This window comes from Mus caroli, chromosome 11 (assembly GCF_900094665.2).
Source record: "Mus caroli chromosome 11, CAROLI_EIJ_v1.1, whole genome shotgun sequence".
Taxonomy (NCBI): domain Eukaryota; kingdom Metazoa; phylum Chordata; class Mammalia; order Rodentia; family Muridae; genus Mus; species Mus caroli.
The window spans coordinates 48,797,599-48,822,659 of record NC_034580.1 but is presented as its reverse complement, the minus strand read 5'-3'; the positions used below and the strand labels follow the sequence as shown (position 1 = coordinate 48,822,659).

General features: G+C 44.0%; 1 protein-coding gene across 1 annotated transcript in view; it reads left to right on the top strand.

The window, feature by feature from the left end:
• Positions 1 to 22,915, top strand: part of LOC110304779 (solute carrier family 22 member 5) — a 28,647-nt gene extending 5,732 nt beyond the window's left edge. The window contains exons 2-10 of the mRNA XM_021176373.2: positions 3,716 to 3,819; positions 11,183 to 11,337; positions 12,239 to 12,410; positions 13,557 to 13,683; positions 15,699 to 15,799; positions 17,888 to 18,102; positions 19,715 to 19,897; positions 21,083 to 21,218; positions 21,559 to 22,915. Coding sequence (XP_021032032.1) covers positions 3,716 to 3,819; positions 11,183 to 11,337; positions 12,239 to 12,410; positions 13,557 to 13,683; positions 15,699 to 15,799; positions 17,888 to 18,102; positions 19,715 to 19,897; positions 21,083 to 21,218; positions 21,559 to 21,646 — 1,281 coding nt within the window. The 3' untranslated portion in view covers positions 21,647 to 22,915. The remainder of the gene's footprint in view (positions 1 to 3,715; positions 3,820 to 11,182; positions 11,338 to 12,238; positions 12,411 to 13,556; positions 13,684 to 15,698; positions 15,800 to 17,887; positions 18,103 to 19,714; positions 19,898 to 21,082; positions 21,219 to 21,558) is intronic.
• Positions 22,916 to 25,061: the final 2,146 nt, after the last annotated feature.

Sequence of the window (25,061 nt, the reverse complement as noted above, 5' to 3'; positions counted from 1 at the left end):
GATCTTTTATCAGAACTTTCTTATTGAAATGGTGAGGGAATAAATTATGAACCTTTCTAGAAGGCTTAAGAACTAACTGATAAACAAAAGAGAAATCATACATCCTATGATTCCCAGGTCATTCCTCTGCTCAGGGCACTGTGGGCACAATACAGGCTTTTATAGCAAATATTATTTTTTTTCTGAGAGTTCTGAGGTAAGAATCCACTATTGGTTTGTTTTGTTTTTTTTTTTTTTTTTCAACTTTATTCTGGATCTTGAGTCTTGCTGCACTGCCTTGGCTGATGACAAGTGATCTTCCTGCCTCTAGCTCCTAAGTGATGGGACTACAAACTCTCACAGCTAGGATTCATCATTAATTGTAGTGGAAAGCAAAACAAAATATTTTAGAAATGAATGCCTTCATTACTAACTGATACCTGCTCGTATGCTTGGTCACCGATGCACATACAGTAGGTACATTGCATGGAAGACTTTTGCATGTTGGGCACAAATCCTATCACTTTTCCAGCTAGTTCACTGATATAAGAACATTTAGTCCCTGGAGACTATACCGCCCCCTCTTCTGCCCTACTCCCTTCACACAGTTGAAAAGCAATTCTCATTACATATAAAGCCAAAAGATGTACTTCTTTGAGCTGGAGAGATGTTTAAGTGAGTAAGTGCTTGCTGCACAGATAAAGATCTGACATTGGATCCCAGCTCCCATATTAAAAGAAGAAAGGAGGATAGGGCTGAAGAGATTTCTAAGTGGTAAAAGAGCACTTTGTGCTCACCTGAGTTCAGTTTCTAGTACCCATGGATGATTCACAACCAACTGTTAATAGAGCTCCAGAGGATCTAATACCTTCTTCCATCTGCAGAGGCAAGCATACACATGTGGCATCCACTTACCTAAACACATATATGCCTTTTACACACACACACACACACACCGTGCAGCCAGACAATGGTGGAGCACACCTTTAATCCTAACACTCAAGAGGCAGAGACAGGTAGGTCTCTGAGTTCAAGGCCATCCTGGTATACCGAGTGAGTTCTAGGATAACCAGTGCTACACAGACTCCCAGTCTTAAAAGATGGTGGGAGAAAGGGGGAAGAGAGGGAGAGAGGAAAGCCAGGCATGCTACATTATTCAGTGAAAGACCCTGTCTTAATGGAATATATCAGGACACGCAACATGCTCCTCTAGTCTCCATGTATGTAGTCACACATTCATATATTCACATGCATACAGATAGAATACATATTCATTAAATAATAAATAAGAGATATGATATTTTTATTCCTTTAAAAAGCACCTCAATAGCTTTTTAAAAAAGATTCATTTTTATGTATATGAGTGTTTTACATCATGTGTTTGAAGTACCGAATGCATGTGGAGAACAAAGAGTGTATGAATCTTCTGCAGGGGAAAGGGTTGGAGCTTAACAGTTTTCTTGAGACATAAATGAGATAAAGAGTCTATCTCAATGGACAGTTTGAAAATCCTTGACAACTATATTAATATACCTTGAGCCTACTACTACTAGAGAGGCACATTTCTAACTAGAAAGAAGTGTAGACCCCTGGTCATAGCTGTTCTAGATTCTCAAAGTTTGGTTCCTCTCTTACAGCTCTCTAGCCATGAAGCTTGACTCATGGCCCAGTACTGCCTATCCACCCACCAAGTAGAAGCACTGCTGATCTGATCTTCCAGTGCTTTAATTATAACTGCATAGCCAGAGGAGTACAGGAATACTAGGTTCAAGGGTAAGCCCATCTAGCTGGTGTGCTTTGACTATCATCCTACCCTCTAAAGAAATTCAGGCCAAGTCCAAATGCCTACTATAGTAGATATGAAAGTTATCCATCCTATACTTTTCAGCCCTCTTATCTTTCTCACTCTTCTCAAAGGCTCCATGTGGCCACTAAGAGACAAATATTAATGTAAGCCAGTGTCTTATTTAGGGTTTTACTGCTGTGAACAGACACCATGACCAATGCAAGTCTTATAAAGGACAACATTTAATTGGGGCTGGCTTACAGATTCAGAGGTTCAGTTCATTATCATCAAGGATTCTAAAGAACATGGTGGCGTCCAGGCAGGCATGATGCAGGAAAAGCTGAGTTCTACATCTTCATCTGAAGGCTGCTAGAATACTGGCTTCTAGGCAGCTAGGATGAGGGTCTTAAAGCCCACAACCACAGGACACACCTACTCCAACAAGGCCACACCTTTTAATAGTGACACTCCCTAAGCCAAGCATATGCAAACCGTCACAGCCAGGCACTTAGAGTTGTCAGGGACTGACAGTGGTAGGTGACAGCATATTACTCCATCAAGTTATCCTCTTACCTAGACTAAGGACAGGATAAATCAAGCAGGTGATGTGAAAGCCAGAAAGATGCTACCATGCCTATAGAACAATTTGATCTGTTTTCACATGGTATCCAGCCTTGAAAGTATATTTGGGAGACTTACTTAGGTCACAACTTTAGAACTTGGCATTAGAATCTTGTGTACATTTCCCTTTTCTTACTCCTCTACCACCTCCTACTTCCTTTTTAAAGACATGGTCTGATGTAGCTCAGGTTAACGTTGGTATTAACTTGTAGTTAAAGGCTGACCTTAAATACTGACATTCTGATCCTTCTTCCCAATTACACACATGAACCACCATACCTAGTTTGTGCAGTGCTGGGGATTGAAGCCAGGGCTTCATGAATGCTAAGCAAGCACTCTACCAATTCAGATACAACCCAGCCCTCTGAGTAGGTTTCTCGTCTACCTTGGATGTATCAGTCTTCAACCATCATATAGGACATGTTGATGAACACCTTACAGCAACTTATCCTTCATGTAATCTTTGTTGTAGCAAAAGCAATACATTTTTTTCATATTTAAGAATGACAGTAGCCGGGCTGGAGAGATGGCTCAGTGGTTAAGAGCACCGACTGCTCTTCCAGAGGTCCTGAGTTCAATTCCCAACAACCACATAGTGGCCCATAACCATCTGTAATGGGATCTGAGGCCCTCTTCTGGAGTGTCTGAAGAGAGCAATGGGGTACCTCATATACATTCAATAAATAATTTTTTTTTTTTTTTTTGGTTTTTTGAGACAGGGTTTCTCTGTATAGCCCTGGCTGTCCTAGAACTCACTTTGTAGACCAGGCTGGCCTTGAACTCAGAAATCCGCCTGCCTCTGCCTCCCAAGTGCTGGAATTAAAGGCGTGTGCCACCACTGCCTGGCTAAATAAATAAATCTTAAAAAAAAAAAAAAAAAAGAAAGAAAGAAAGAAAGAAAAGAATGACAGTAGCCATAATTTTGTCTATGACACAGAAGCTGCCTATCATTATTGGTTCCTTCAACTTTATGACCCCAACCATTCCAGTCATGGTATTAGCAGCCATGTGTGGAACATTTATCCACCTACTAGCAAGCCCAAAAGCCATTGCTGACCAGAGATCAGTGTCTGGCTTGGTAGAGTGTTACTGCTTGCCCTCTCCTCTCCTTGAGTTGAATCAAGTCATGGGAGCCTACTCTATGAAAGACAAGATGGAGAAGGAGAGGCCACCTGTTTTCTCTGCATTGCTGCCCAGGTGAGTCATTGCTAGATCAGTGAGCTCCTATAGTCAGAACATTCGGGGATGTAGGGTATGCTAATTCATTTTCCAAGAAGCCTGAAATTTCAGAAAAGGAATAAGTGATGCATCCCTTTGCTCCTCCTACAGTGGGACCTGGTGTGTAAGGATGACTGGAAAGCCCCACTCACCACCTCCTTGTTTTTCGTGGGTGTGCTGATGGGCTCCTTCATTTCAGGACAGCTCTCAGACAGGTAAGGTGTCCAGCATTTATCAAAGAGTATATACCTGGACTTGACTTCAAATGATCATGTTCTCTTACCCCAGGACCATGCATTTCAGAAGCAGCAGTAGCTATGTCTAGCATAGATTTTTCCATATTAAGTAAAATGGGCCAATGACCTCTCACATCATTTCATAATCCTTACTGAACAGAGAAACCTGAGTCAGTCAAGTCATGTGTACCTACAATTCAATGACCAGTTACTTTGCCACGGTTCACTTCTGCACTAGTCTGGAGATTAATACAGTCTCTTAGGGACTAATCTTCCCTAGGAGATTAAAGCACTCTCCTATCCCTGAGAAAGGGAGAAGTTGATACTATACATGTATATATGCACTGTATTGTAGAACATTAAGCAATACCATGGTGGCTACCTCTGTAATCTGAAGATAGGGTTCTGGCTCAGAACAAGGTAAGAGAAGATAGAAATCTCACTAGTCAGTGGTGCTCCATCATAACTGTAATGATGTACTCTGGTGTCCCTTAGCTAAATGGCTGAGGGTATGGCACTTACTGTATGACCAAAAGAGTGAATGTTATTTGTTACAAACATAGTATTGTGCAATGTTAAAGCTTTTATCTAAGGCTCATTAATGGCTTAGAGAAAAAAACCTTGAAATTCAAGTAGTGGGCACTAGTGAGTGCTCAATCCCACTACTCAGATGGCTGAGACCAGAGAATTGAGAGTTCAGGCCATCTTGAACTACTTAGGGAGAATCTGCCTGAGCAACCAAAGGCAACAATAAAAATAGAGATTGTCTATGACGGTTTATTGTCTTTATTGTTATTTCATCAAGAACTGTGAAGTTCTCAGAAGGTCCATTATGCTAAGTCCCTTTTGTTGGAGCTTTGGGATCTATCACAGACAGCTGAAGTCAGCAGAGAGCACTTGGCCATGGTGGCACTGATAGTATACTCCTAGACCCAGGTTCTCAACTTGTGGTTCACAACCCCTGCCAGAGGGGTAATTACGATTCTTCACAGTAGCAATATTACAGTTATGATGTAGCAACAAAGTTTTATTGTTGGTGTTAGTCTTAGTTAGGGTTTCCATTGCTATGAAGAGACACTATGACCAAGGCAACTTTTATAAAGGAAAACATTTAATTGGCTGTCTTAAGAGTTTCCGAGATTCAGTCCATTATCATAGCAGGAAGCATGGCAGCATGCAGGCGACATGGTACTAGAGAAAGAGCCGAGAGTTCTACCTTTTGATCTGAAGGCAACCAGGAGAGACTCTCTTCCTCACTGGGTGGGGAGACTGAGCACTCGTAGCCCTCAAAGCCCACCCCACAGTGACACATTCCCTCCAAAAAGACACACCTATTCTAACAAGGACACACCTCCTAACTGTGTCATTCCCTTGGTCAAGCATTCAAACACATGAGTCTATGGGGGCCAAACCTATTTAAACCACTACAGGGGTCACCATAATATGAGGGACTGTATTAAAGGGTCCCAGCATTAGGAAGGTTGAGAACCACTGCAGTAGAGGGTGCTGCAGCATCCTCCTGGCCAGCTAGCAGGCTCATAGAGACATCCAGGCTGAGACAGATGCCATCTTGTCCGGGAAGCAAAGCTGCTGACTCTGTCTCATACTCTCGGGTTCTATGAGTGCATATTTACATATATGGTCATTCTCACATCAGTACTCAAATTTTTTTTTTGTTTTCTTAATTTTGTGTGTGTGTATGTGTGTGTGTGTGTGTATGAGGAAGAAGTGTACAAGCAACAGAATATATTTGCAGGTTAGGAGATACCTTTTACATTAGTTCCAAAGATCCTACTAGATCATCAGGCTATCTTTCTGGGACTTCTAATTCTTATTTATTTATTTATTTATTTATTTATTTAGACCAGGTTGACATTAAACTTATAGCAGTCCTTCTGCCTTACTTTCCTGATGCTAGAATTACAAGGCTGTACCATTACTCTCAGATAATGAAAACTTTCATAACTGCATATCTCATTAGATTTTTGGTTTTGGTTTTGGTTTTTTCAAGACAGGGTTTCTCTGTGTAGCCCTGGCTGTCCTGGAACTCACTCTGTAGACCAGGCTGGCCTGGAACTCAGAAATCCGCCTGCCTCTGCCTTCCAAGTGCTGGGATTAAAGGCATGCGACACCACCGGCCAGCTTGTTTTGTTTTTCAAGATGGGTTTCTCTGTATAGCCTTGGCTGCCCTGGAACTCGCTCTATAGACCACACTGGCCTCAAACTCACAGATCCACTGTCTCTGCCTCCTACCCAGTGCTGCAATTAAAAGCATGTGTCACCACCACCTTTATGATAGTCAAATACTTCACCACCTAAGCTACATCCCTTGCTCCCTGCCTCAAAATTTTTAGAAAAGCCTTTAATCCCAGCACTCGGGAGGCAGAGGCAGGCGGATTTCTGAGTTCGAGGCCAGCCTGGTCTACAAAGTGAGTGCCAGGACAGCCAGGGCTACACAGAGAAACCCTGTCTCAAAAAACCAAAAAAAAAAAAAAAAAATTTTTTTCAGAAAAGGTCTTTTAACACATCCAACACCCTTCTGCAGGGATTTTTTTCCATTGTTTCTTTGAGAGTAAACACTTTGGTGTGGAAGTGAGGGGGGACATTAAAGGGACCAATTAGGAGCTTTTCAGTGGCTCATGCAAAGGATGATAGGGGCTGAGCATAGGACCAAGGCTGCTAGAGATGGAGAGGTGAGATAATGAAGTCTGGAGAACTTGCTGACTAGTCAAATCTTCGTATTAAAGTAAGATATTATACCCTTTAATAACTAAGGATCACATTTGCAGAGAAAATATTGAATGCTATTGGATGTTACTGAATTTGGGGTGATTATAAGACCTCTAATTGGAGAGATTCAGGGTATTGTTGGATGTATGGATACTCCACAAGACCTTCTAGTATGTGCAATACTAGGGGAAGGGCAAACCAGGCTAAGATGTCCTCCAGGTAGGAGTAAGGAGTTCAAGGGTAGAATGTGCACTGAATCTCAAAGGAATTGAGAAATGTCAAAAGCAAGAAGGGAGGTTCCCCGAGTTGGGTGTAGAAACCGTGCCAGTTGTGTCCTAGGTTAAACAGATCTTTATGAGCCAGCTTAAGAACCTGTTTACCATGCAAAGAACACTGTGATCCCCAGAGTAAAGTGTTTAATTTCCACACTATAGTGTTTACTCTCAAAGAAACAATGGAAACAAAACCCATGACATACTAAGGATCACCTTCCCTGCAGAAGGGTGATTGAATGTGTGTAAAGACCTTTTCTGAAATTGTTGAGGCAGGGAGCAAGGGATGTAGCTCAGGTGGCGAAGTATTTGACTATTATGCATGAAACCCTATGTTTGATCTACACCCCACATAAACCACGTGTGGTGGTGCACACCTGTAATCCCATCACTTAGAAGATGGAGGCAGGAGGATTAAGAGTTTATGGTCATGTTCTATTACATAGTGACTTAGAGGCCAGTCTGGGATAAATGAAATCCTCCCCTGACAACCTCTCTGAGTGTATGTGTTAGCCTTTGCACCTGAAATTTGTAAACGAAACACTGAAAGTGCTGTGTTCAGACTGTAGTCCTTATTTGCAGCTTCCAGCATTCCCATCATGCCTGTCTGCACACCCAAAGAAGTACTAGGGCTTATGAGGTGGACAGCTCACTGCTGTTGAGTACCAGATTAAAAAACAAACCAGAGAACTGTTGGGGCAATAGATTTTTGCCTTCAGTTTGTTGTCTAGAGTATCAGCAGTAACTTTTTATATGGGACAAATGTAAAGCTTTCTTCCTGGCATATTCTTGTCTAAATTCAAATGAAATTAAAATAATTTTACATTTTCATGCCTTTTATGTGACATTCCTAAACTAGCTTTCTGGATTATAAGAGGCTCAACACAGAATAAATAGACTGGTATTTCCTGGTTTTGTAAGTGTGTATGTTTGCCATTTTGTTCACAGCTTTAAAAGTGACCAGACCAGGTCCGTGGGTGGGAGAGACTGCTCTGAGTAAAGACACTTGCCACCAAGCAAGCTCACCCCTGAGTTCTGCAATAGGGACTCACATGGTAGAAGGAGAGAACCATCTCTATCTAGCAAGTTGTCCTCCGACTACCACATGCCCTCCTCTAGTTCACATGCACCCACCTCCTACTCCCAGCCTCCTACCAAATGACTTTCAATTCTGTTACCTTCACAGTTCGACCAAAATGGAGGTGGCCTGACAACAACTGCAAGGCTGGCAGGAGAACTTTGTTGCCTCAGAAGCACATCCAGTGTTTGCCCATCCAAGTTAGCGCCCATGAGTAACCACTTCCATGCCAGTGCCAATCATAATCAGTAGAGGGATAGTTCAAAGCAACAAACCCTAAAGCCTAAAACTAACTGCCCCAAATCACAAACAGAAACTCAAAGTTCTGAATTCTGAACTTCAGGTATTTCCACACACAGTGAAGGGCTGTCCCACAACCCTGAAGTTCCACGCTCAGTCCCCAGCACCCATGTAATAGCAGGGTGGCATGGCATGCCTTTGTAATCCCAGTGACTGAAGGGCAGGAACAGGAGCTCTCTGGAGCTTATTGGCCAGCCATCCTAGCCTAATGGGTGAGTTCTAGATGCCAGTGAGAAACCTGTCTTAAAATGATGTGGACAGCTTCTGAATAAAAACACTGAGATTGACTGCTGGATTCCACATGCATATACACACATGTGCACAGGAGAACACATACACACACATGCACCTGCATGTACATGCACACACACACACACACCAAAGTAAGCCTCCAAACTGAGATTCTCATTGTAAAGAAGGATGTAAAGAAAGTAGAAAGTTCTGTATGTAAAGAAAGAAAGCTATGTCCTGGGAAGAGAATGATGATGCATCCTTTGTGGTACTCAGGAACACTGCAACACGTTAGTCAAAACATTGCTAGAAACTTGAGAAAGTGTCATTTCAGGTGTATCAGAGTGTGTGTCCCAAAGAGACTAGTGTGTGAGTCTGCATCGACTTAGGAGAAGGTCCACCATGGAGACAGTGCATGTGAATGTATTCTCCAGAAAGAACTATGACCAAAAGAAAAGGAACATGCTGCTTTAACAAAGGCAGCAGTCTGCACTGTAGGTAATGATGCCAGCCTTCCTCTGCTGCCTGTGTGCAGTGGCTCATAATCTATCCCATAATACACATTTTTTGTGTGCTGGGCCTTCTTTTTGTTAAAGACTTATTTATTTATATTATGCATATGAGTACACTGTAGCTGTACAGACGATTGTGAGCGTTCATGTGGTTGTTGGGAATTGTATTTTAGGACCTTCTGCTCGCTTCAGTCAACTCTGCTCACTCAGTCCCTGCTTGCTCCAACCCAAAGATTTAATTATTATATATAAGTACACTGTAGCTGTCTTCAGACACACCAGAAGAGGGCATCAGATTTCATTACGGGTGGTTGTGAGCCACCATGTGGTTGCTGGGACTTAAACTCTAGACCTTTGAAAGAGCAGTCAGTGCTCTTACCCGCTGAGCCATCTCGCCAACCCTGGGTCTTCTTTTTGCAGTTGTTTTGTTTCCATTTCATTTATGATGGAAATTTAATCCAGGACTTTGTGTGTGCTCTCAGCATGCACTCTGCCTCTGAACTATACCAATTTCCTCTGGTTATTTTCACATACAAGTATTGTTTTTTATAATTCATTATGCTATATATTTCATATTTGTAATATTTCCAATTTTAATGTTGGAACTTCTTCATGAAGAGATGTACTTTTTGTACATCTGTACTTGTGAAAGGTAAAAATTTCTCTGTATTCTTGGGTGACTGATGGAGGTTTGTTTTGTTTTTTTTTATTTAGTAGGCTTTTTTGTTGATACTGTTCTGGCTTTGTTTTATCATCAAGAGTTAAATTGGGAGCTGGAAAGAAAGCCTGCTGTTCTTACAGAGAACCTGGGTTTGATTCCCAGTTACAGATTCCCATCTCTAACTCCAGTTCCAGGGGATCTGATGCTCTCTTCTAGCCTCTGATGGTACCAGGCATGTACATGATACACAGACATACCTATAGGCAAAAATACCTATACATATAAAATTAATTTTTCCAAAATTATGCTTTCAGCATTTTGATGCTTTGAAATTTCAGATCTTTCAGACTTTCAAAAATCAAGATTATGGCATTCCAGAGATTGTCTTTTGATTTTATTGTCCAAACTCCTTTATTTGTATAATTACTATGTTTGTGGGGGCAGGAAGATAGTTTTTCATTCATATATTTATTAAAGATGTATTTCTACTATGTAGTCCTGTTTGGCTTGGAACACATAGAGATCCTCCTACCTTTGTCTCTCAAGTGCTAGGATTGAAGGAATTTGCCACGACAACTGACCCCTCTTTAAATACAAGTTTTCTTGTCCATTTACAAACATTAGTATCCTGGGACTGTAGAGATGGCTTAGCATTCATGAGCACTGGCTGGGATTTGATTCCTAGCATACACACGTCAGCTTATAACTATCTGTAACTCTAGTCTCAGGAGCAGGAATGTATTTACACCAGCCACTAGGTACACATACATGTACATAAAATAATGAAATTATTTTATTTCATTAATTTAATTTGATATTTTTAATAATTTTATTTAACTTAATAAATTTTAGTCTAATGTATTCTGATTTTTTTCCCCTTTACCCTTTTCTTTGCCTTGAGGTTTATGTATTAAAGAACCCTAAGAATTGTAGAATTTCCCACTGCAGGTCTAGGTGATCTTATATCCCCTAAGCCTCTTCCCTTATTCTTGGCATTTAGTGCAGAAAGGCAGCTGCATTCATAGGCTCAGGTCAGGGTCAGTCTCTCTGACAAGATCATAGGACGGCATCATGTGGTTGGCAATCCCTCATACAGAGACTGTGTCGGTTCATACGGTGCTGTGCAATGATGACACAGAATTTTTTCTCTTTTTGCTCACTATTTTCAGCACTTGTATAAAAAATTCTTCCTCTACACCTCTTTCTAGCTATACATATCTTTGACAGAGGGAAGTCAGGATAAATGACCAGTCTTCATTTACCATGATTATGTTTTACCTGATTTAAAAAAAATTATTATGAATATGTGGATTTACACATAACAAATGTCTTTCCATTTCCTGCAATCATTAGCATCATTGTGGCACTGCCTTTGAGGCAGCATGAGTGTCCAGACTACACATTCATCCTGGAAAGTATGGAATTCAATGTCTGCATGGAGACTGAGAGGGTGGGACTACCCTGGTGGCAGTCCTTGTGTTGGGAGACAGCCCCTCAGGGGAGCCGGTGGCTGCTGCCTCTCCCAGCTGCTTCTCTGTGACCCTCCTTTCCTCTCCAGGTTTGGTCGCAAGAATGTGCTGTTTTTGACCATGGGCATGCAGACTGGCTTCAGCTTCCTGCAGGTCTTCTCTGTGAACTTCGAGATGTTTACAGTGCTTTTTGTCCTTGTTGGCATGGGTCAGATCTCCAACTACGTGGCAGCATTTGTCCTGGGTATGGACATCAGGTTGGAGTTGAGTACTTGATCCTGTGTTTCACTTGACTGGAGACAAGTTGTGATGTCCCTTGTGGCTAGAATTCCCTAGTAAATAAACCTAGTTTACCAGATAAGCAATTGAGCATAACAATGGTTCTGACTTCTGATGTCCAGTTCTTCTGGCCTCTGACTTGTAGCCTCTTGGCCTTATTAGTACTTCAGTCATTAACTAGAATTCTCTTTTTAAAGGCTTGCATAGAAAGGGCTTAGGTAACAAGAAAGAAGGAGGCACACCAAGGGGAGATGGGTCACGATGGGCAGGCTCCCCAGGAAAGAGGTGCTGCAGAGCACTGGTGGCTATCAGTGTCTGCCAAGGAGAGTGAGTTGAGCAGTCCAGTTCAGGTTTTGGTCAGTCTACCCTTCAAAGCTATGACTTAGACAAGCTACCTTGTCCCCACTGGAAAGCTTCCCGTCTCTCTGTTTAGAAGAGCCTTGCTCTAACCAGTCAGACACTGGGTGCCTTCGGCTGTATAATGGGGAGGGTGATTGTTTTCTTTTCGCAGTTACTAGAACATTTTTCCACAAAGGATCATAGTTAGCATGTGTGGCTTTAGTAGTGACTTTGCCTTTGATTAATTCTTCCTTGTGTAAGGACTTACAGGGGCCTAATGCTCTTTAGCATGTGTCTGAGGGTGGTNATGATGTGTTCATAAGAGAACTGTTACCTATAGACCTCAGAGAAAAACCCTAGGAGCAAATCAGAGCAGACTTAGTTCAGATGTAGCCTTCACAGAGACTCTCAACACAGAGCTACTTCTGGCTCCCTCCTTGTCTCTATGTTAAAAATGATATCACAGAAGATTCATAAGGAAATAACCCTCATTAATAATTAACTTGACTCTTCCTTGTTTTGAACAGGAACAGAAATGCTCTCCAAGTCAATTCGAATTATATTCGCCACCTTAGGAGTTTGCATATTTTATGCGTTTGGCTTCATGGTGCTGCCNCTGTTTGCATACTTCATCAGAGACTGGAGGATGCTGCTACTGGCGCTCACTGTGCCAGGGGTGCTATGTGGGGCTCTCTGGTGGTGAGTGTGTGGCCCTGGCCCTTGGGCTGCCTACCCTGTCGGGTGGCTTCTGTGTCATATCCAGTAGAGGGCAGCAGTAGCTCTCAAATTCCAATTCTAGATCACAGAAAAAGGGGGTACAAATTATTTATAAGTCAATTTATAAACTCTTTTCATACTCAGAAAAGCCAAAAAAGCACAGAATCCTAACACATAAGTAGGCATCTCCTCTGCCCTNTTCTAGGTTAAGCTAAGAATTTGCTGCAAGCATAGAGACCAGCCAAACCTCTGGGAAGTTCTCTGATCCCAGCAAGACCTGGACTGTAGCTGCTTGATGCTGAGGCCCCAGACCAGGGGGGTTGGGAAGTAAAGAGAGGGAGAGTTCCAAATTGAGCTTCCTTGAGTGGCCTTGCAGAGGAAGGCAGGCTCCAGCTGTGCTGCCAACAGGAGGAGATTGGGCAGGTAAAGCAAAAGCTATTCCAAGCCAAGAAGAATCCTGGCAGGAATCACTGCTTAGAATAGACTAGACTAGGGTNAGNTCCTCANCCCTTGCACGGTGGAGAGCATCCTNGACAAGAATGGGAACAGAAGAAACAATGTATCCTGATTATGAGAGAGGAGAGAGGGCTGCCTGGTCACAAGGATAAGGAAAATAGCCACCGGTCTCCAGCCTTGGTAACAATGCTGTTTTGTAGANAGACTGACAAGTCTATTGANTAAATCAGAGGTGGAGTGAGGAAGAGATGGATGTCAAGTGATCCCTGCAGAAGGTCCCGTGCCTCACAGGGACAGAGTAGAAGATAGCAGGATCTGGGTGGGCCTGACTCTCAGCAGAAGCCAGGCATCAGGAGCCCATCTAGTACCTGTCTCCTTAAAGGCCAGAAGGGGGCACTGCCATTGCAGACATGCAGGTGCCAGCCAGAGTGGAGATCCCCTTGGGATGTACAGGAGGATGCTTCAGGTTTTGCCCACTTCAGTCAGTGTTCAGCAGAGCTCATACCTCAGGTAGTTACTGGGCTATCTTTATTTCTGGCTTATGAACACCAGAAATAAAGACACACACCTGCCTCTCTGTCTGAAGCCTCATTTACCATATGTAGCTGAGCCAAGTCCAGCCTCTGGAGAGCAAGTGAACAGGAAGTCTTACTAGATTGCATTGTCTTCCAGGTTNATCCCTGAGTCNCCCCGATGGCTCATCTCTCAAGGCCGAATTAAAGAGGCAGAGGTGATCATCCGCAAAGCTGCCAAAATCAATGGGATTGTTGCACCTTCCACTATCTTTGATCCAAGTGAGGTAAATGCCATGTAGAAGCTGCTGGGGAGGCTCACACTCACCATNTTAGGTCAGCAGCATACAACACAGCTCACAGGAACTTAGCCCTTGCCTTCCCTAAGCCATGGCCACCCCTAAGGCAAAGGGTGTTAAAATGCAGAAGTTGGAGGAATAGAGANATGATTCAGTCTGTAAAGTGCTTGCCACCCAAGCATCAGGGCCTGAGTTCAGATCCTCAACAACAGACTGAAAAGCCAGGCATGGTTGAATGTGCCTGTAATCCCAATACTGAGGAAGCTGAGACAGAAGGATTCCTGAGGTTTATTGGTCAGACAGACGATCAGTCAGTGAGAGACTCTGTCTCAAAGAGAAGCTAAAAAAGTGATTGGCGGTAACATCCCAGGTCAACCCATAGCCTACACACTTACACCTGGCCCAGGTAGCCTCAAACCCAGAGTGCCTCTGCCTCCCTAGTGCAGGGATTAAAGGTATGTGCTGCAACCACCTGTTCCCTCACCCCTTTTTAGATAGCGTCTCACTATGTAATCCTGTTTGGTCTATAAATCTTCTGTGGAGGCTAGGTTGGCCTCAAACTCACAGAAACCTGACTGTCTCTGCCTCCCAAGTATTCAGATTAAAATGATAGCCACCATTCCTGGCTTAATTATGTTTTTAATAGTCAACACCCTTCATAAGAAAGAGGTTTTCATCAACTCCAGAATTTTGGAGTTTCTTATGCCTCAGAGATTGTCATCTGAAGATAATCAGAACACTGGTAGATTTACAATCAGCAGTGCTCTGTCTCTGTTCACTCTCTGAATTAGTTGTTGCCCATCCTCCTGGAGCCTGATTCTTGCTGATTGCCACTTCTCTTCCCCATTCTCATGAAAGCTGAGGCCATGGCTTAGTGTGGTCCTGGTTCTTGCTTCCTGATCCCTTTCCCAAACTCATGAAGTTGACACTGCAAGTGCTGGCAGACATGGCTCTGGGTTTGTCTCTTATGTGAGAAGTAAAGGGACTGGTTGAAGGAACACTGCCTCCAGCCATGCTGCAGTGTGAGCAGCAGGCTGTTTGAAATACTCTAGTCATGATGAGGACTTGCAGCTGGTAAGAGATGAAGCAGTTGTTACAAGCAGACAAAAAGTTTTGAGGACTAAGAACCCTGCCAGCATCTCCCTGAAGTGCTAGCCCAGCAATAGCTGTCACTTAGCATTCTCCAGAGGGGCTCTTAAGCACAGAAGGCAGGACTGAAGGCATTTTAAGTCAGGTGGCTTTGGTGGCATTTAAGTAAGGGGTTAGTCTGAGTGAACCCATAAGCCTCATTGGCCTCAGTAAGGAAATGTAGTTGTTTCACAGGATTCTTGGAGTCCCAAGGTGACCTTTTGGTGAACTGCTGAGCTGGTAGAAACAAGTTCCCAAGCTGGGTTAGCTAAGAAAGCAGCAGCACTGTGTTTAGGCTTGTGATTTAGTGATGGCCTTGGCTTTGTTGAATCTCATAGGAAGTTAATCTGGGTGAAGGGTGGGTCAGTTTTCCTGTTTTTCAATTTGAATTTTTTTTTTTTTTTTTGTCTCTTGGAAATAGACCAATAACAACACAGCATGAGGATTCACAACATTCACTCCACTTACACATCAGCTCAGTAAATTCACAGCCACTTTTTTCTCTCTGGCCAAGAGAGTTGGGAGTCAGCCTTACTTAAGCAACCTCAAGGCCTCCTTGGGAAGTGCCTGTCCAGTGAGGATAGGCAGGTTGATGCAGTGAGGCATCTGCCAGCTTTGGCCTCTGCCTTTGCTGTGCTCCTTTCTTTTTAAAACCTCTTTCTCACTTACTCTAGTTTGTCCTTGACTAAGCCTGCAGGGGCCTTTGACATCCCCTTGAGTCATTGTACTTCTGTCTTTTCAAGGAAGAACCTTAGAATGCTCCCTAACTCTTGAAAAGCAGATAGCGAAAATGATGGGTGCTAAGTGTGTGCCTGTCTGAGGCAGGTCTTCAACTTGTTCTCCTTCCTAGACCACTAACTATTTTCTTCCTACAGTTACAAGACTTAAATTCTACAAAGCCTCAGTTGCACCACATTTATGATCTGATCCGAACACGGAATATCAGGGTCATCACCATCATGTCCATAATCCTGTGGTACGTAAGTGAGATCTGCCTGAACTGTACCCACTCTCCTGACTCTTGTCTACAGACACGCTTCAGACCAAAGCTGAAACCTCTGTCATCGCAGATACAAGGATTCTCCCTTGTGATGGATGGCAGCCACAGAGACATAACAGTTTTTAATGTAGTGGAAACCCAGAAAAGGAGAAAATGATCATGGAGGCTGTTTGAGATCTAGGGATCCCACAAGGGAATCCCACAGGGCCTTCCTTAGTTGTCCTGTTCCTTGTCCCTTCCCTCAGTAGATTATCTGTGGTAAATAGCCAGGAAGAAACTGACAGCAATTCTACTGTGCTCGTGGAGACAGAGGGAACGCCCCTACATTGGGTCCTCATTGTCCTTCATTTCCACACACCCTAAACAGCCCCACCCCTACCCTGTTCCATACCTGATTGTTCTTTTTTTTGTTGTTTTGTTGTTGTGTTGTGTTGTTTTGTTTTTTTCTTCGAGACAGGGTTTCTCCGTATAGCTCTGGCTGTCCTGGACCTCACTCTGTAGTCCAGCCTGGCCTCGAACTCAGAAATCCTCTTGCCTCTGCCTCCCAAGTGTTGGGATTAAAGGCATGCGCCACCACTGCCCAGCTCTGACTGTTCCTTTTTAAAATGTTTTCTGTTGATGACACACACTCTCTGACTGGGACAGTTGGGGGTTTAAAGAAGGGCCTCAATGAAGATACTTTATCCTTTAGGTTCCAGAGACTGGAAACAAAGTGGGATAATGGTCCTTCTGGGATGTTCATAGATTGTACTGAAGTCAATGCTATGGCCTGGGTGTCCTCTCCAGGTGTCTTCTGAGAAGGCATTGCAATTATCAGAAAGGAATCTATCATTATTTCAAGGGGGGAGGGGGGACAAGGATACCTGCATTGCTTCTGCCAGACCCCTGGGACATTGGAGACCCTCGAGTCTACTGGATGAGTGGTGATAAGATGGTGAGAGGGCAGGGCTGGAGAGATGATTCAGTAGCAAAGAGCACTGATCACTCTTCTAGAGGTCCTGAGTTCAATTCCCAGTAACCACATGATGGCTCACAACCATCTGTAATGGGATCTGATGCCCTCTTCTGGTGTGTCTGAAAACTGCTACATAAAATAAATCTTTCACAAAAAAAAAAAACAAAAAAAAAGGTGGGAGGGTAGACTTCCCCTCAGAGTCCTTCCTGGTGGACTCCGCCAGCTTTGCAGAAAGAAGGTAGTTTGCTTTGTGGTTTGGGGCAAGGATCGGCCTGCGTCAAATCGTCCAGGATGCCTCAAGAGCAATGCAGCACACATGGATCCCCCTCAGGAACAGGAGCCACTTGGAGATTACCCCAGATTTCTAGCCTGAGAAATACCACTTACTCTGAATCTCCCACACGTTCCTAGTGTTCTGGAGTTCCCTGGTGCTTATGAGCCTACTCTCTTCCTTCACTAGAACATGTCTCAACCTGTACATGACTTAAAAAGAGTCTGGTTTGCCATATAGTATCAGTCATCAATGGAGAACCCCTACTAGTATCAGAGCCAGGCATGGGGTTGGTCGAAAAAACAGTGAGGCCTCCTGCAACATTGAGAGTTCCCCCTTCTAGAACACTAGGGTTCCTGTCAGCCCCTTCTTGACTGGTCACAAATAGTCTACTAAGGGTCCTTCTCCAAATGTTTGTGCTATATTTTCCTGTAATCCTCCATTTCTCTCATACCTTACCTAGTCCATTAAATATTCTCTAATTCTTCTTAAAGCTGCTGTTTGCAGAGCACATACAGCAGGGAACTGGGTTTTTACAAATACTTCAGAGTAGGATTTTAATATTGAATTGCATGTTGGGTCTTTTCCCTTAGTGATTAAATCAGTGTGAATTATATAAGCTTTTAGTGAGACACTTTCTTTATGAAATGTTCTGAAGATGCACTGGGAAACTTAACTTCTGTACTATGCAGTAAGGCCCAGGGTGGAGTCTACTACTGCGCTCCCATTCCCTGAATCAAGAGCAGCTCCGAACTTCTCAGGATGAAAGTTTGTGAAGGTGTGTGGGTCTGGAGAGATGGATGTTGCTTCTCCAGCTCTCTTCTGTACCCTGTTGCAGGCTGACCATATCAGTGGGCTATTTTGGACTATCTCTTGACACTCCTAACTTGCATGGGAACATCTATATGAACTGCTTCCTACTGGCGGCTGTTGAAGTCCCAGCCTATGTGCTGGCCTGGCTGTTGTTGCAGTACTTGCCCCGGCGATATTCTATCTCGGCTGCCCTTTTCCTGGGTGGCAGTGTCCTTCTCTTCATGCAGCTGGTGCCTTCAGGTATGGAACACATTTGTTTACAGCTCTAAATCTTCGGTATTTCCCTTTCTTGAACCAGGCTATTAATGAAGTGTATACAATCAAGATCATTACATGTATGCTATATGTACCCAATGCTCACTTAAAAAATCAAGAGATGGTATCACAAAACCAGAGTGTTCTTCATGACCTGGGCTTTGTTCAATGGCAAGAAAGCTTCGGGCTATTGATTAATTAAGCCTAGACCCAAGTTAATATATTCATATATATATTTCTCTCTAGAATAAAGAGAAAGAGAGTCATCCCTCTAGTCCTGTCTTACTTATTCAAGAAATAGCTGGAGTGGGTCTGCATGGAGCCTGTTTCTAGTGGAGAAGACAAATTAGATGCTGGTACTTCACAGATGTTCTTACCATCTGTGAACACAAATAATGGAAATTCAGCTCATCTAAAGAGCAGTCATGGCAAGAGGCATTCAGTAAAATTTACATGAGGTAACAGGACACCATGAGAGTGTCAGAACATTTCAGAAGATTTGATAGAATAGAGCAAGGCATAGTGGGTCACACCTGTAATCCCAGCATAAGAAGGAGATGCAGGAGAATCAGAAGTTCAGAGTCATCCATGGCCATCAGGGAGTCTGGGGCCAACCTAGGTTACATGAGACTTAATTTTAAAAAAAAAAAAAGAAGAAATAAAAGCAGAGTCTGACATGTATGGAACCCAGTGTGTGTCAGGGTAACAAAAGGAAAGAAAGGTCTCAGAGGCTATGGACAGGCCTTTGCTCATAAAACTGCCTTAGCATTGCACTGGTGGACAGGAAGAACCCTTCTGACAGCTTATATAACAGAAGATAAGCTTTATTTGTCTATAACTTGCCAGAATCATTCATGCTTCTGTGGCTTTGGGAGCTCTGGTGGTTACTTTGGGGCCTGTGATACTGGGACCTTTTATAGGAACCGCCCATTATGTAGCAAAAGGAACCTAGGAGTGGCTGGATTAGCTCTCACCTGAGCTCAGAGTGCTGTGTGGGTCATTTAGTTACACTCATTAGGCAGTGCAGTCAATTGGAGGGTCAGCCTCAAGGTCAGATGGTTTATAGTTGTTGGGTTTCGCCCCCCCACCCCCCAGTGATTTTATTACACTTATTTATTTGGAAAAGGGAGACATGTTTCCAGGCTTGGCTGAAAGCTCTGTTGCCCACTGAGCCACCTCAAAAGCCCAGATCTCTGAACTTCTTGAGTAGCCTGCAAGCATGGCCTGAGTTAGAACTGAACTCCCCCATTCACATACAAGTCCTTAGTTAACCCCATGGTGTCCTCAGGATGAGGACCAGGTGAAGCAGCTCATCCATGACACAGGATGACTTCTGGAAAGGCAGGTGGGCTGGGCTGACAGGGCGCTTACCATCCCGGCCTCAGGGTTGAGAAACATGCACCCTTACATACATGAAGTGCCCTGTCTCATCTACTAATCTCCTTTAAGAAGTCTTAGCCATGTTTTTACTTCTGATGGAAAGTTACAGAAACTGACCAACTGCTCCACCCCAAACCAAGGAGAAAGGGGAAGAGAAGTCCTCAGGGAACCCTTGCACTGACTCTCTTGCCTTTGCTAACTTTCTTTGTCTCTCCAGACTTACATTACTTGTCCACTACCCTGGTGATGGTGGGGAAGTTTGGAATCACCTCTGCCTACTCGATGGTCTATGTGTACACAGCTGAGCTGTACCCCACTGTGGTCAGAAACATGGGTGTGGGGGTCAGCTCCACAGCATCCCGCCTTGGCAGCATCCTGTCTCCCTACTTTGTTTACCTTGGTGAGTACCATGGTGCACTGGAGTGATGGGACAGAAGCTCTAAGTAGCCTTACTGTGAGCTGGAGAACAAGCACCTGTAGTTAGCAGGATGCTACAGTTACTGGATCCCTGACTGGAGAAGGTTCCTTTCCAAGTGTAGTGTAGAGAAGGCACTCATTTGCAAATGTCAGGTAACTCACAGCACAGCTAGATGGGAACGAGGAAGTCTGGGAGTTTCTATTTCAGACTCCCCAGACCCCCCATCGCAGAGTACAATTTCTTCATCTGAAGAAATGCTTTAGGGAGGCAGTGTACTTTCCTGGAGAAATTTTCCTTAGAGTTAGGAACATGAAGAGAATCCCTTCCATGCAAGAGGTCTGATAGACAGACAGTTGCCGTAACATAAACACTTCATTCCTTCAGCTTATCTGTGGAGGTCAGAGAACAATTTAGGGAGTCAGTTCTACCATGTGGATCCTGGGGGTGGAGCTCCAGTCTCCAAGCTTAGCAGCAAGTATTTTAACCAGCTGAGCCATCTCCCTGGCCCTCAGTTTACTTTTCAGAACAGTAGCTCACTAAGTTGTATGAGCTGGGCTTGAACTTTTGCTCCTCTTGCCTCAGCCTGCTGACTAGGTGGCATATAGAGGTCTGCATGGCACACTTGACAAGATGTTTTATGCCCTGGAAAGATCTGCCTTTTGACATTTTATGTATCAGGACACCAGTTTCTATGGTTCAGAGAAGTACTCCCTCCTGGCAGCTGCTTCTCCTCTGCATATCTCTAGCTCAGGAGAGGACTTGCCAGTGTCCAGAGAGTAGCAATTACTTTGCAAGCATGCTACATGGTGCTAATTGGGCGGTACCCAGTCTAACCTGAGTGTAAATCAGACTGTGACACATCTGCAGAGGTGGAAAGTTGTTCCTGTCCTGGACAAGCACCATGTGCTGCTTGGAAACCCTGCAGCTGTCCTGTCTCTGTTCCCTTCTACCTCTCCCTTGTCCAATGTAAACACGGCTGGACCTCTGGGCACATGTGTTCCAGGTCTGGGTTCTGAATCTGTAGATGCCAGACTTCACTCTGGCAGCCCAGGCTTTGGGAAGCACTGGAACCCACAGGACAGTAAGCGCTATATAGAGTCCAGAGAGAATAAAGGGCCCAACTAAGACCTAGTCTCACTGTAACCTGGGTCCTCTGCTTGACCACAGGTGCCTATGATCGCTTCCTGCCTTATATCCTCATGGGAAGTCTGACCATCCTGACAGCTATCCTCACCTTGTTCTTCCCTGAGAGCTTTGGTGTCCCTCTCCCAGATACCATTGACCAGATGCTAAGGGTCAAAGGGTAAGAGACCTTCCTCCTAATTGTGGATTCATTGGGTCTGGGCCTGGCCAGTTCTTATGGGTCTGCTCCTTAAAGTAGTGCTCCCTGAATACCCTGTCTCACAAATACCTTGACTACCTTGACCATGGTGCTATCTACAGCAATGGCCTGATCCTGTGTGAGCAAATGTCCTTGTGAATGCCAATGAAAGCAGCAGCTCTGAACTACAGGGACCAAGAAAAACATCAAAATTTGCCTTGTGTTTTGTTTTGTTTCTCTCCTGATCTGGTTTACCTGTTTTGATACTGGTAGGTATCTGTTTAAAGTTTGTTCCTAACATTTGTTTTTCTTGTTTTAATAGAATAAAACAGTGGCAAATCCAAAGCCAGACAAGAATGCAAAAAGATGGTGAAGAAAGCCCAACAGTCCTAAAGAGCACAGCCTTCTAACACCCCGTCCAGAAGGCAAAAAACTGATTGGAAACCTTCATGTTGTCAGAAATGCTCTCAATGACTGAGGGCTTTTCTGTTCTGTTAACCTTGTGTCTACATGCTCATGGATTGGGGCATCTGTCCTGGAGAGTCACCTTCCTCTAGGGCCACCAAGGCTAACCAGACAGCTTGCAGTCCCATCACAGTGGTGGATGTGGGCCTTCCAAAGAAATGAATTGAGTCTCTTGAACAAGCAGGACTTGGAAGACTATGAGAAACATCTGCTAGACATGCTTTGTTATTTTGTAAGACCTGATAAGGGTGCACATAGAACAGCAGGTCTGTTTCCCTCTCCTTTCCCTAACTGCAGTATCTACAGGAAAGGAATAAGTGTGGCTCGGGGGCAGTGTGCTTATCTAGGATGCACCAGAAGGAAACAAAAATTTCTTTTCAGAAAATAAGTGATTCCATGGATAGTTTGATTTCTCATCCTTTCTCAGTTAAAAAGTTTTAACTGCAACGCTCTTAACTCGTGACATAACACAAGACCGAGGGAGCCCAAAGGAGACTAAGATGGAGGCTGGTCCATAAAGCAGACAATGTGTGGACTGTGACTGCTCAGTCCCACAGCCAGGTACTGTGTGTGTGGTCAGGGTCCTGGACTTGTCCGGGCCCTGTGAGAAATCTACTGTTGAGGCCAAGGCTTTCTTCCACTGCTGTGTAAATCAGAATTCTGGCTGCCAGCCACTTATCTGTGTCTTGAAGGAAATGTATGGATAACAGAGTGTCCCTTCCCTCTCCCAGCACTGTCATGNGGAGTTTGTTTGTTTGTCATCTGCTGTTTGTGTCTCAAGCTATTTGTCCCTTAGCAGAAGCTTGGGAACTGCCTGTGTTCCCCAGCCCAGGGTCACCCTGGCTGGTGTGCAGTTACCACCATACAAGGCCTTCCCAATCTTAGCCACTAGAGCTGCTCTGAGTGCCAAAACTAATAACACTATGCTTCTTCCTTTTACGATGTGTAATCATGAGGAAAATTACAAGAAAGAAATGTAAATTGTGTTCACAGTCTCTCAGAGTAGCTGGCTGCAGTCATGTCACATCGGTGGGTGTTTTGTGTTCAGTGTGATTGTCTTCTCTTCTGATTATGTTGCCATGGTGCTCCGAAAGCACATGCTTCACCCACTTACAATACAAAACAAACATAAAAACCTGTATTTTGTGAAGGCTACTGAAGTGCCTTGGGCAATGAAATGGTTTTAATAAACAATGATTTTTTTTAAAATAATACCAACTGGATACAATCTTTATTCCTAGGATTTGATGGGTTCTTGCCACACCCGAATGCAACTCTTCTGTGGCTAATGGGAGCAGTGGTTTGGGGTTGAAATTTAACTCCTGCTGTACAGTAGGCATCTACTTAATATTGACCTCATTCCACTAGCCTGCTACACTTAACCTAGGTCTCCTTGGAAACAGCCTAAGCCCAGAGTTTCTGAACAGTTACATACTTTACCTGTGAAAAGGACTCTGAGGAGCAGGAATACAGAACAGGGAAGGAAGGAGACCCATTTCTAGGATGCCTTCTAGGGGAGGGCAGCACTAAGGAAAGAGGGCTAAAGTGGCATGAATTTCTGAGGAAGCCTGGGGAATACATTTCAAAGACATCTGCACCAAGGAGAAAAATGGGGAGCACTTGCCTATCATCACCCATTCAAAAGACAACATGGGGGCATCTGTGCCTCACATTCTTAGTTTACACAGGCATGAGTCACACATAGATCCTGTCTCTTGGATGAAGAGCAGGTAGCTATACACTGCAGACCCAAGTGAGGCCCTTCAGGCTGCACCTCAGCAAAGCTGGCCAGAAGCTGCTTGAACCCTGTCCTTGGAGCTACTGAGTAAGTGGTAGGGCAGACAGCGTTGAGCTGGGGGGTGTACAAGACACATACGATGTTGATGAAGAGTTTGTCACAGAGTCATCTGCGCTTCCAGTATGAATGGATCTAGGTCCAAAGGACAACATGGCACATGCCAAGCAGGGGCCTCTGGCTCAGGAGTAATATAGAGCAGCACATCTAGAAGATTCATTCAGTTTCCAGTCCCCTCAAACCAGGTCCTGAGCTGCTGATGACCTGCCTTCTCAGGAACCCCAGACTGTGAACTGCAATCCTGCCCACCATTTCTGCTGTGAGTGGTCAGTTCCTGCATGGATTTTATCCTTGGTGTCTGGTTCAGTCATTCATGATCTCCTAAGGCAAACACTACTGCCTGAATGCCTTGTGCTCTCTCTGTGTGGGGAGGGGGCAACAGCCCAACTCCCTTCTCCTGAAAACCCTTACCCCTGCACAGGCCTGCTGAACATACATAGCCTGTTTCCATTGGAGCCATGACTTTGGGAGGACTGTTCAGGAGAGAGGCATGTGAGTGATGATGATCCAAAGGCCTGTGGTCACTGAAGCTGCCAAACACACAGACACAAGGGACAAAAGATGGTGGAGAAAAAAATTCTTGAAAAACCCAAATCTCACCACAGGTAAACATAAGGCCAGGATCACAGTATAGTGGTGCATATCTGCTGTGCCAGTATGTAAGATGCTGAGACAAGATGCAGCTTAAAGTTATTCTGATGCTTTCTTCTGGTCTCCATAGGCAACAGGCAGACATGCAGACAACTGTGCGTTGCCCACAGAGCTGCCGCCTTCCTTGGCAAGAATTTTAATAATTTATCCCTTAATGAGAAAACTCTCAGAAAAAAATGCTTGCATGTTCCTGAGATTGAAGCCAGGACCTTAAGCATACTGTGCGGGTGTACATATGTGGCAGGACTTGTATGTACAAGTGACAGAAGTCACATCTCTTCCTTCCATTATGTGGGACTCAGGGATCAAACTCGTCATCAGGCTTGGCAGCAAGAGCTACTGAGCCATGTCCCTGGGCTCATAGCATTTAGGATGGTCTTTCTAGATCTGAGTGACTGGTCTTATTTTCTCAAAGAGTGTTTTTCCTGAAGGCTAAAACCACATTGATTTCTGTTTGTTGTTCAATCACCAGCACTGGCAAAATGGCTGCATTTTGTTGTTGTGTTGTTGCTACCTAGTGTTTAGGGTTTTTGTTTTGGTTTGATTTTGGTTTTGTTTCTGTTTTTTTAATTATTACACTTATTTATTCAGAGGAACACGGAAGGCACATGTGTGGGGGTCTGAGGATGACTTTCGGGGGTCATGTTATCCTCTCCTTTCCAACACATGGGTCCCAGAGACTGAATCACTGGGCCATCCCACTGGCCTGCTACCTACAACTTATTGGATGAAGAATATGAAAGATGTAAGCTTCGCATTCTTTTTTTGTATAACAGTGCTAATCAATGCTAAAACACTGAAAATCTGGAGAATTTTTTGGTTCTACAAGCTAAGAACCAAATATAGACTATCAG